The 12,696-nt window shown below is 45.4% G+C and overlaps 1 protein-coding gene across 6 annotated transcripts in view; it reads left to right on the forward strand.

Moving 5' to 3' along the window:
* LOC102392665 (ATP-binding cassette sub-family C member 4) overlaps window positions 1-12,696 on the forward strand; it is a 428,577-nt gene that overhangs the window by 46,460 nt on the left and 369,421 nt on the right. For all 6 annotated transcript variants that reach the window (XM_045162433.1, XM_045162432.1, XM_045162435.1 and 3 more), the window contains exons 14-15: window positions 8,646-8,742; window positions 12,375-12,572. In XM_045162433.1, the coding sequence (XP_045018368.1) occupies window positions 8,646-8,742; window positions 12,375-12,572 (295 nt within the window). The remainder of the gene's footprint in view (window positions 1-8,645; window positions 8,743-12,374; window positions 12,573-12,696) is intronic.

Here is a 12,696-nt window from a genome sequence, read left to right on the forward strand (position 1 = left end):
CCCTCCCTCCCCTCCTTTCCCTCCACAGAAGATCCACCTTAGAGAAATCTTGCATCATGATGAGGTCAGGACAGGAAAATACAGCAGGTGCTTCCAGTGTGTGGGGGCCAGTGGGGTCTGTGCTTTAAGGAGTGACAGATGGCAGTTTCCTTCCTGCTACTTGCAGTTGATTACCAGACACTCTGGGTGGATCCAGACATCAGGAATAAGATGATGTAGGGTTTTTAAATCAGAGAGTGAGACTCTTATAACCTGGTACTTGGCTGCCAGTTTTTTTCCTCTATCATTTGCTTAAGGCGTGTTAGAAGTGAAGTTTTCAGTACTGGCATAGGGCTTCCATGGAAAGACCCTGTTGGTTTATGCTTGTTATTCTATCACTTTGGAAATAAAGTCTTTATTAAGTATAGACTTAATAAAGTCTAGAATTTGAGAATTCCACATCTGAGTATGATTTCAATCATTTCATGTTATTTCCGGGATGCTTACTAGAATTAATACTTAGACACTACAATGTAGTGTCACCTATAATATGGCTTGAGTCTTGACTCTCATTCCTGTTTCTAAAATGTAGAACTTGTCAGTGGCTCCTGGTTGGCTACACAATGACTAAAGTGGGACAACTCTGATTCTTTTCTGTGTATAATGTGTCCTAACACACACTGACTGAGGCCTCTTATGGAGTCTAGACTGGCCTTTTTGAAAGCCTTGCAAACTTGTTTTTTTCCTAAAACAGCCTTCACATCTCCCCCATGGTCAGGTCGCTTGCTGTTGTTCACTTTGAGCCTTCCAGCTGCACTTCTAAACACCCAGCTGTGTGCACTGAGATCAATGCCTTACTGCACAAAACCTCTTAGTTTACAAGGAGGACAGTGAGCCAGGAGAGGGGAAGGACCCACACTGGGCAGAATAAGGGAGACTAGGATGCCCAGCTCTCATTCCTGCCTCTGAGGAACCTGTCTCTACATGGAGCTTGTTAAAACAGATGCCTGGGGAAAGCTCAGTAAAGTCAGGGTTTAGAGTATTTTAATACAGGATAGTAGGTGCTGAATGTAAAGTGAAAGTGTCAGCTGGAGGCTTTCACTGAAGATGGAAAGCTCCCTGTGCCCAGGGCTGGGCAGGAAGTACCCTGCGGGCCTGCAGGCTGGGCAGGTGTATGGAGGCTGAGACGAGGACCCAGTCCTTTGCTGAAGCAAGAGTAGAAGCTCAGGTGTGGAGGGAGGAGAAAGTAAGGCTGTGAGGAGAATAGCAGGCACGTCCTCGCCTGGAGGAGGCGGGGTGTTCAGCAGAGAGAAGCTGTTTGGGAATTCTTGCTCTCAGGTCCTGTGTTAGTTTCTAGCACTGTGTCTGTCCAGGCTGCTCTCACAGGACACCAGAGCTGAGTGCCTTTAGAAATAACAAGTTTTTATCTCATGGTTTTGGACGCTGGGAAAGTCCAAGTCAGGGGGCTGAAAGATTCAGTCTGGTGAGGGTCTGATTCCTGCGGCCTCATGTGGTGGCAGAGGTGAGGGAGCCTTGTGGTTCCTTTTATCAGGACACTAATCCCTTTCATGGAGGCTCCACCCTCAGAACCTGGTCCCTCCCGATGGCCCCACCTCCTGATACCAACACAGTTGGGATTAGGTCTCAATAGATGACTTTTGAGGAGTAAAACATTCAGTCTATAGCAAGTTGTCACAGATGGGGATGCTCAAAGAATAGAAATTAAATTTCTCACAGTTCTTGAGGCTACAGGTTCAAGGTGTGGGTGGTTTGGTTTCTCCTGAGACCTCTCTCCTTGGCTTCTGACCATAACCCCTCGCTGTGTCCTCACACAGTTGGGGTTTTCTCTAGTTGCAGTGAGCAGGGGTTACTCTCTAGCTGTGGCACGTGGACTTCTCATTGTGGTGGCTTCTCTCATTGCAGAGCCCGGGCTCTATGGTGTGTGGGGTTAGTAGTTGCGGTTCCCCTCCAGAGCACAGGCTCAGTAGTTGTGGGCATGGGCTGAGGTGCTTTGTGCATGTGGGAGCTTCCTGGACCAGGGAGGGATCCTATGTCTCCTGCACTGGCAGGTGAATTCTTTACCACTAAGCCACCAGGGAAGCCCCCATTTGTATGTTTTTGTTTATATTTCTATTGCCTTAGGAGACTGACCTAAGAAAATATTGGTATAATTTATGTCAGAGAATGTTTTGCTTATAATCTCTACTAGGAGTTTTATGGTGTCATGTCTTATGATTAAGATTTTAAGTCATTTTTAGTTTATTTTGTGCATGGTGGGAGGGTGTGTTCTAACTTCATTGATTTACATGCCTGTGTTTCTGTCCTTACATCTTAATCTTCTCTTCATCTAAGCACACCAGTCACATTAGATTAGGTCCAGTATAACTAAGGGTGATCATTACTTCTTTAAGGTCCTTGTCACCAAATTCTAAGGTACTATTAACTAAGGTGTCAGCAGGTGAATCTGAGGGGACACGATTGATTTACAGAAAGTCCAGAATAGCAAAGTAGAGACTTCAGCAGAGTCCAGTGTTTGAAAGGGAGACATGTGAGGAAGTCTGAGCTCTGGATATTAGGAGCTGGAATTCCACGTCCACTAAGCAGTGGTCATTAGTCTTTGGTGGGATCTGCCCGAATGTAGGACGTCCTTAGTGTTGGGGTGATGAAAGATTTGTGGAGATGGATGGTGTTGATGGCTGCACAACAATGTGAATATACTTAATACCACTGAGCTCTATGCTTAAGATGACAGAAATGGTAAATTTCACATTAGGTGTATTTTACCACAATTAAAAGAAAACTGCATAGTATCACTGAATCTTTCAGAACATGAGTGAGCAGGGCAGCTGACACATGGCATGGCCCCCAGCTCCCTGATCTGACTCCCCTTTCCCACCTTCTCCTGATCATGACTTGATGAGTTTTCCCTTAGAGAAGTGCCTGTGTCTTGTCACGAGTTCAGTGACAGGAGCTAGTGCTGTGACAGGGATTCCCCACCCCCACCCTCCTGGCATCCTGAGTATAGCAGCCTTCTTGTTCCCAGCGCCCCACCCTGAATTCACAAATATCTGTCACCCATCTTGTGAGCATCTGCACAAGTTCCCCATCAGGGCAGGAACAGGATCTGCTAGTCATTGCATCCATGTCACAGGGAGGGGAGAGCAGGCATTTTAGTACCAAGTATTGCCAAATTCAGACTTAAATTGAAGAAAGTAGGAAAAACCACTAGACCATTCAGGTATGACCTAAAACAAATCCCTTATGATTATACAGTGGAAGTGAGAAATATATTTAAGGGACTAGACCTGATAGACAGGATGCCTGATGAACTATGGAATGAGGTTCGTGACATTGTACAGGAAACAGGGATCAAGACCATCCCCATGGGAAAGAAATGCAAAAAAGCAAAATGGCTGTCTGGGGAAGGCTTACAAATAGCTGTGAAAAGAAGAGAAGCGAAAAGCAAAGGAGCAAAGGAAAGATATAAACATCTGAATGCAGAGTTCCAAAGAAGAGCAAGAAGAGATAAGAAAGCCTTCTTCAGCGATCAATGCAAAGAAATAGAGGAAAACAACAGAATGGGAAACTAGGGATCTCTTCAAGAAAATCAGAGATACCAAAGGAACATTTCATGCAAAGATGGGCTTGATAAAGGACAGAAATGGTATGGACCTAATAGAAGCAGAAGATATTAAGAAGAGATGGCAAGAATACACAGAAAAACTGTACAAAAAAGATCCTCACGACCCAGATAATCACGATGGTGTGATCACTGACCTAGAGCCAGACATCCTGGTATGTGAAGTCAAGTGGACCTTAGAGAGCATCACTATGAACAAAGCTAGTGGAGGTGATGGAATTCCAGTTGAGCTATTCCAAATCCTGAAAGATGATGCTGTGAAAGTGCTGCACTCAATATGCCAGCAAATTTGGAAAACTCAGCAGTGGCCACAGGACTGGAAAAGGTCAGTTTTCATTCCAATCCCGAAGAAAGACAATGCCAAAGAATGCTCAAACTACCACACAATTGCACTCATTTCACACGCTAGTAAAGTAATGCTCAAAATTCTCCAAGCCAGGCTTCAGCAATACGTGAACAGTGAACTTCCAGAGTTCAAGCTAGTTTTAGAAAAGGCAGAGGAACCAGAGATCAAATTGCCAACTTCCACTGGATCATCGAAAAAGCAAGAGAGTTCCAGAAAAACATCTATTTCTGCTTTATTGACTATTCCAAAGCCTTTGACTGTGTGGATCACAATAAACTGTGGACAATTCTGAAAGAGATGGGAATACCAGACCACCTGATCTGCCTCTTGAGAAATCTGTATGCAGGTCAGGAAGCAACAGTTAGAACAGGACATGGAACAACAGACTGGTTCCAAATAGGAAAAGGAGTACGTCAAGGCTGTATATTGTCACCCTGTTTATTTAACTTATATGCAGAGTACATCATGAGAAACGCTGGACTGGAAGAAACACAAGCTGGAATCAAGATTGCCGGGAGAAATATCAATAACCTCAGATATGCAGAGGACACCACCCTTATGGCAGAAAGTGAAGAGGAACTAAAAAGCCTCTTGATGAAAGTGAATGTGGAGAGTAACAAAGTTGGCTTAAAGCTCAACATTCAGAAAACGAAGATCATGGCATCTGGTCCCATCGCTTCATGGGAAATAGATGGGGAAACAGTGGAAAGTGTCAGACTTTATTTTGGGGGGCTCCAAAATCACTGATGGTGATTGCAGCCATGAAATTAAAAGACGCTTACTCCTTGGAAGGAAAGCTATGACCAACCTAGATAGCATATTCAAAAGCAGAGACATTGCTTTGCCAACAAAGGTTCGTCTAGTCAAGGCTATGGTTTTTCCGGTGGTCATGTATGGATGTGAGAGTTGGACTGTGAAGAAGGCTGAGCGCCGAAGAATTGATGCTTTTGAACTGTGGTGTTGGAGAAGACTCTTGAGAGTCCCTTGGCCTGCAAGGAGATCCAACCAGTCCATTCTGAAGGGGATCAGCCCTGGGTGTTCTTTGGAAGGAATGATGCTGAAGCTGAAACTCCAGTACTTTGGCCACCTCATGCAAAGAGCTGACTCATTGGAAAAGACTCTGCTGCTGGTAGGGATTGTGGGCAAGAGGAGAAGTGGATGACAGAGGATGAGATGGCTGGATGGCATCACTGACTCGATGGACGTGAGTCTGAGTGAACTCTGGGAGTTGGTGATGGACAGGGAGGCCTGGCATGCTGCGATTCATGGGGTCACAAAGAGTCGGACACGACTGAGTGACTGATCTGATCTGATCTGATCTGATAGTGTGCTGATCACAGAAGTTCTCCTGAGTTCTTTTTAAAACACAGGAGACATTTATAAAATCCTCTCCAATATTTTGGGTGTACCACTTTGGATACTTGAGAGAAGCAAGCTTAAGATTGTTTTTGCTGATCAGAACCACAAACTCTAGAGTGACTTAAAGCACAGCGCATGAAAGTAAATTAGGAAATCACTCAGCAGCAATCGGAGGGTGTTCTCAAGTTAAAGAATTGGATGGAACAATATTCTGTGAGAGATGTTGGTCATGTGGAGGCTTAGTCATGGGGAGGGCTTTGTATTAAAAGTGGATGAATCACACTGCTGCTTGCCATTAACAGTTTCCTACAGTCATGAATCTATATCCAAGGTCATTGATTTGTGAGTTTTACAACTTTATTCTGTGAGCGCTAAGTGGGTTCTGTCACCTATAGAAGGTGAGAGGCCTTGGATGAGCTGATGCAGTCTCATCATGCTGTGGATCCCGTCCTGGTTCAGCCCCACGTCCCAGACCCCCACCTCCTGCGTCATCAGCTCTTCAGGTGTGTCCTGATCAGACTCCCACGCTGCTGTCTACACAGCTCACCCTCCTGTCTACACAGCTCACCCACCTGCTTCAGCCCTTCATGGACTCCCCCCACCCCCACCCCTTCATGTTTGGGAGGCCGCTCCAGGTCCTCAGACAGAACAGGCTTCCTCTGCCCGCATCAGCCTTTCCAGCTCGTCCCCACACCCACTCGGTGTCCAGCTGTGCTGGCTCTGTGGGGGTCCTTTCTCACTCCCGTCTGCCTGTACATACTGGTCCCTCTGTCCCAGAGCCAGGGAGCTGTGCCCCAGGACACAGAGGGAAGGTGGAGGATGGGCCCTGCCATTCCCTCCTGCTCCTCTAGGGGGCGCCCGTGCCCTCTGTCTTCCCCCAGCCCTCAATGGGTGCACTTGACAATTTATGAGTCTCCCCACCTCTCCTTCAATCTTTCCCAGCATCAGGGTATTTTCCAATGAGGGAAAGATTGAAGGCGGGAGGAGAAGGGGACAACAGAGGATGAGATGGTTGGATGGCATCACTGACTCGATGGACATGAGTTTGAGCAAGCTCCCAGAGTTGGTGAGGAAAGGGAGGCCGGTTGCTGCAGTCCATGGGGTCCAAAGAGTCGGACACAACTGAGCAACTCTACTGAATTACCCCTCCTAAGCTGTGAATGCAGGAAGGCGCCTCAGCCCAGCTTGTTCTGTCCCAGAACCCCTGCACCTGCTGTGTCTTCTTCCAGGATATTTCCCCAGATAGTCTCAGGGCTCCTGTGTCTCCCCATCTATGACCCCTTGCTTTCCCTTCAGAGCACAAGTCACAGTGCAATAGTGCATTTTCTACACTCACGCAGCAGGTCCCCCTGTACACAGTGCAGAGTACTGATTTCCATCTTGACGTGTGGGTGTGTCCTCTGCACTTAGGACAATGCCTGGCTCCTCAACAAACCTCTGCTGATTGAATGAATGGAGATGGGGATTCTGTCTGTCTTATTTGTATCCCCTTCACCATGGGATGTGTCCCCTCTCAACACAGCTCTTATATAGGATTATATGTAGGATTATAGGATTAACACATCCTTTATATAGGAGTAACAGGTAAACAACTAATGATTGCTGATTCAATTATTTGTATGACATGACCTGGAAATCTTTCCTTTAAAAACTTGGAAAATAGTTTATTTTTCTAGTGATTGAACAAAAGCGTTATTTAGGAAAAATTCAAAGCCATCAACTGATCACTTCATTGTATTTATTTATATTACCTCATCTGTGATGGAAAGTGAGGAAGAAAATATTTTAAAACTTTTGGGTTGGTCCATGTTGGACATAACAGCACATCACATTTGGTTAACACCCACCTTCAGGGACTATTGGCAGGTATTTATGAATTAAGGAGAAGAATGCCATTTAAATGCTTTAGTACTAAGTCTGAAAAGGTGACAGTCAAGAAATGTAGCTATGAACACTGAGCTAACACAGGTCAATAGGTACTCCTTTTGGACTTAATGAGGTGATGGTGTATGTGTCTATATCCTGGAGTCTTGCTTCTGATCACAGACGCAGTGTCCAGAGTGTCCCCTTAGGACTTTTCTGTCCTGAGTCCAAAGCACAGGGCTACTTGTGGTTAGGGAGGAGCAGAGAAGGGGACTGATGCTTACTGAGCCTATTGGTGGTTGACTTCTCAGAACGTGTGGATGAAGTTGTCATTGACGCTGTTTGAGATGAAGAAACAGGTTTAGAATGTCATCAGGCTTGTGAGAAGGACTGAGCTGCAGTCTGCTGCCTCCAGACTCTCCATCTAAATCACTCACAGGCTGAGCTCTGGCCCAGGTTCCTGAGATATGCTCTGCAAGGGCCACGGGCTCCCAGAGAACCTGCCTGGAATCCTGCCTGGGGTCACTGGGGCCCCAGACCCAGCTACTTGCTTCCCTGGAGGGGTTGTGGACCCTGTGGCTGAGCCTGGGGCTGAGTCCCTAGGAGTCTGCATTTAAAATGGAGGAACAGTTTTTTTGTTTTTTGTTTTTTGTTTTTTTAAACTGTGAATAAAATTTAAGGTTGAATACTGAGCAGGGGTCTTGTCTGTAGAGAACTGGTGGGTGTTCTGAGCTGGTGGGTGTTCTGAGCCACTGGGTGATTTCCACTGTGATTTGGGCCGTTTGGATTCTGTTTTTTATTCTTACATTTGGAATGTGTTTGGTCCTAATGAAAGAAGACTTTCTTCCTGGTTGGAACTGGGAATATTGTAGAGACTGATAGAGGCCAAATTGGCCTTCATTTTCTGTCTAATATTCTTTGGGAACAAGTGTCTAGCAAATGTTCTCTGGCAAAGGTTACCAAGAATCTATTAATTTTTTGTTGCTAATATGTGCATCATTCATTATAAATAATAATCTAGAAAGCCGTTTAAGAATGTACACATTTTTATATGACATAGATACTGGTCCTCCCATTCCTGAATAGTGATAAAATAGTATTTTAGTTCAGTCAGTTTTGAAATCTCAGTATTACTCAGTTATTTCCCTTTATGAAGCGTGCAAATAATTGTTAACCTGAGTTTTAGGGAAAAAAAGCTTAGCTGTTGGCGCCTTCTTCACTGGGCTGCTTTTTAGAATATTTTAGCAGTGCTAGATTCAAATTTCTTGCTGATAAATTTAAGAGCCTAGTCGGATGAATTGATTTATGTTTATTTAATTTTTATTATTGATTTGGTATTTAAACTACAGATCTTTGACTGCTGTGTGATCTTTGTCTCATTGTTTTCCACATATAATTTTTCAGTTTGAAGCACTCCCGTTAATGTGCTTTTTCATACTGTACCTCTGACATTTGTAGGTGTATTCGTCAGGCCTTGAAGGAGAAGATCACAATCTTAGTGACTCATCAGCTGCAGTACCTAAAAGATGCAAGTCAGATTCTGATACTGAAAGATGTAAGTAGTTTATAGAAGTCTGTGGAATTGCTGGCACTCAGGTGTGTTGAAAGCCAGACCTCCCAGCAGGCCACTATGCTTGGATTCATGGTAAGCGCCCTCTTCTCCCTCAGTTTTTCACCCCCTTCTTCTCAGAGCTGATGTTCACACCTTGGAGGATGAATCCAAAGACCTGTAGAAATATCACTGTGATACTCTAAGTCACATAAACCCTAAAGTGTATGAAAGTACAACCACAGGGTTATTACATCGTCACTGTTCTAATGAAATTTTAAAAGGATAATGATGCTATTTTATTTAGTCAAAGTGTACTTTTTAGAAATTAGACTTAAGTCAAAGTGTATTATTTAGAAATTAGGGATACTAAGATCTGATTGTATCCAGGTGATTGTTATACATAGTTTGCCTAAAGAGCATCTTCCATTAACACCAGAAGTGAGGTTGGGTAACTGAGCACCCGGGTCACAGATGCCCTCTCTGCTGGTGTCTCCAGTTGCTGGTCTCCCTGCCCAGGTCTCTATGTGCCCGATATGTGTGGGAGCCTGTGCAGCAGGAGGACAAGGCCCTGCCTTCACGGGTCTCCTGTTCTTATGGGGAGGATGTGACAGAGAGAGGTGGGCTGACATCCTGGCTGCCTCCCTGAGGAGCTGGTGCCTCATGGGGTCTGAGTGACATGAAGGTGGGCACCACACAGTCACCTGGGGGAGGGGGTCTAAGGCAGGGGGTCCTCAGGAAGGAGCTGACCTGGCAGATTGGAGGAACAGCAGGAAGACCAGCGTGTCTGAGGAGAGTGAGCAGGGGGATGGGAGGGAGTTGGTCTCCAAGCTGTGGGCAGGGACCGGAAGTGGGATGGAAGCCTTGGATGGTCCAGAGCAGAGGAGGGATGTGTTCTGATGTGAGAGTTAAGAGAGTCCTCTGATGGTCTCTGGAGGGGGGACAGCAGAAGCAGTTACAAGTCTTAGTAAAGCTGAGGAGACAGAAGTGTGGGCTCAGGCTAGGGTATCAGTTTCTAGAGCTGCTGTAACAAAGCACTGAAAACTGGGTGACTTAAAAAAACAGGAGTTTATCGTCTCCCTGTTCTGGAGGCTACGGGTCCCAAATCCAGGTGCTGGCAGGACCATGCTCTCCCTGGAGGCTCCAGGGGAGAATCCTTCTTTCCAGCCTCTGGTGTTCACAGGCCTTCCTTGTGTTCCTTGGCTTCCAGCTGCAGCACTGTGCTCTCTGCCTCTGATGTCATGTGGCTGTAGTCCCTGCGTCTGTCTGGGTTTCTTTGGTCTTATGGGATGTAGGGTCACCCTGGTCCAGCGTGATCTCATCTTGAGTACATCTGCAAAGACCTTGTTTCCAAATAAGGTGTTTATGGGTGTCATGTTTGAACCTATCTTTTTTTTTTTTAAATTTTATTTTATTTTTAAACTTTACATAACTGTATTAGTTTTGCCAAATATCAAAATGAATCCGCCACAGGTATACATGTGTTCCCCATCCTGAACCCTCCTCCCTCCTCCCTCCCCATTCCATCCCTCTGGGTCGTCCCAGTGCACCAGCCCCAAGCATCCAGTATCCTGCATCGAACCTGGACTGGCGAAGATTTGGGAGAATGGCATTGAAACATGTAAAATATCATGTATGAAACGAGTTGCCAGTCCAGGTTCGATGAACCCATCTTTTTGAGGAGGGGAGCACCATTCAACTCACAACTCCTAGCATGGTTGAGGGTGGAGTGGAGATTAGTGCGAAGTGTTCAGACTTAGTGATTGCTTGCTTCAATCCTTTGCTTATTTGCCTCTGGGCCTCAGGACCTCTATCGTTAACCCCTGACTGTTCCAAGGTCCTGGATCAAATCCCTGACTTAAGAAATGAATGTCTGCTCTAAGAAAGATTATTAAAACTCTTGCCTCTCTATATTATTATTAACCCCTGCCTCTCTAGAAACAGTTCTCTGTGTGGACTCCTCTCCACTCCTCTAGGAATGGGGTAGGGGAAGGGCTAAGGTTTCTCAAGCTTGAGAGCAGTTGGTTTCACGTGCAGAGGGGGCGACTCTAGTGTGTAAACCCCAGTGTTGACAGGGTTATGAGCACAGGATCAGTGGCAGGAGAATAACCTATCTTGCCAGTCCCTAGATGTTTTAGGGTCCTCTTATTGCTTCCTTTGAGGATGCTGCCTCCAGTTTTAGTACTAACAAAGTAATCATTTGTCCACTGGTGAGCACCCCTAGATGAATTGGGGACCATCCTCACTGTCTGGTCCCTCTCTCACAGCAGAAGGGGGATGGCTGCCCCCTTGTCCCCTCGGAATTGTCAGCACTTGGCTGCTGAGTGAAACTGCTGTCTTTGTACTGTCATCTCATTGTACATATTACAGATATGACGTGGTAAGTGATGATTTCATTAAAGAGGTGTGTGAATTGTGCCTCCCAAGTGGAACAAGACACAGTATATCCTGCATAATTTTCTAGCTCTGCAGTATCACATGGTACCCAAAGGCTTCATTGGTTTCCTCCCAGTTGCTCACCTCAGGGGCTACAGTGAGAGGGGTCATCTCCCTCCACCCGACCTGCTGTAACCAGAGCTGCTCTCATTTGGTTAGTTTTCCATCCTGAGTTTTTTTTTTTTTTCCTAATGTTTTATTTGTCACGGAGTGAATCAGCCACATCTAGTTTCATGGGGTGAGAAAATAGTGAAACATCTGCACATTATTTTATATGACTTTGTAAGGAAGGGAAACTGTACAAGGATGTGTCTGTCACACGTGTTCAAAGAGCATGATTAGATTCAGTTCAGTTCAGTTCAGTCACTCAGTCATTGGAAAAATGATTAGATTGGCTGAGGCTTAAGCAGCTGCCTGATTGGGGAATCCTGGTTGGCTGCTTGTGGCTGGTAGTTCCTAAGTTTTTTCTCAGCTCTGAGTGCACTGATTCTGGCTTAGGTGTTGATTTGTGGGCACAGACTGCCAAGGCTTTAGAGCCACTCTGGCCTCATGGCCTCCTTGCTTAATTACTTTTGCAGGTGGAATATTGAATTCCATTGGGAACTTCCTGAGTTTATGGGGGCAATTGTAGAGACCAGGGAGATGCATCTCTCTCTCCAGGGCTGGTTCCCTATATGTCTTGTCCCACCTGGGACACATGATACTATGACAGTTGGCAGCAAATATTTGATGAGTGACTCTTACCTATATGCAGGTGTGCTTGTGCCCACCTCTCTGTTAAGTTTAGCTTTCTTTCCCAGAATATTCTTCCTAATTGCTTTTTTACAATCCTACTTCTCATATGAGGCTTCTGTCAGTTTGCACGTTGTCTAAAAGACTGTGCTGATCCTCCCACCAACTTCTGTACTTCTTGCTTCCCTGAGTGCCCACAGCAGTTATGCCCATGTCCTCCATTTTTAACACATGAGCCCACATTTGTTTCACATCCTTCAGCACCTAACACAGGGTTTGGCAGGGAACAGAATGCTCAATTCTGTGTTTAGTTGACTGTACTAGATTTTTCAACAAGAATTCTAGACCCAGGGATCATTATTTTTTCCCCAAAATTATAATTTAAGACCAGATAACTTTTCCTGATTAATATTAGGTTGGTTTAATATTACTGACTGTAAATTAATTTCTCTCAAACTTTTTTATTTTAGGGCAAAATGGTGAAAAGAGGGACTTACACTGAGTTCCTGAAATCTGAGGTAGATATTTTTTCCCTTTTTGAGAAGGGGAATGAGCAGTCTGAACCATCTCCAGTTCCAGGAACTCCCACTCTGGTCTCTGAGTCTTTGGTTCAGTCTGTCCAGTCTCCCAGACCCTCACTGAAAGATGCGGCTCCAGAGGACCAAGATGTGAGTTTCTCACCCTGTAGTGTGCCGGGTCTGTCTGCTCTTGGTGGTCTCAGGGACCTTCAGTCTGCTCTGCTCATGTCTTCATTTGTCCCAAAGTAAACCATAAGGTTCCCAAAGTCTTGTT

This window comes from Bubalus bubalis, chromosome 13 (genome assembly GCF_019923935.1).
Source record: "Bubalus bubalis isolate 160015118507 breed Murrah chromosome 13, NDDB_SH_1, whole genome shotgun sequence".
Taxonomy (NCBI): Eukaryota; Metazoa; Chordata; class Mammalia; order Artiodactyla; family Bovidae; genus Bubalus; species Bubalus bubalis.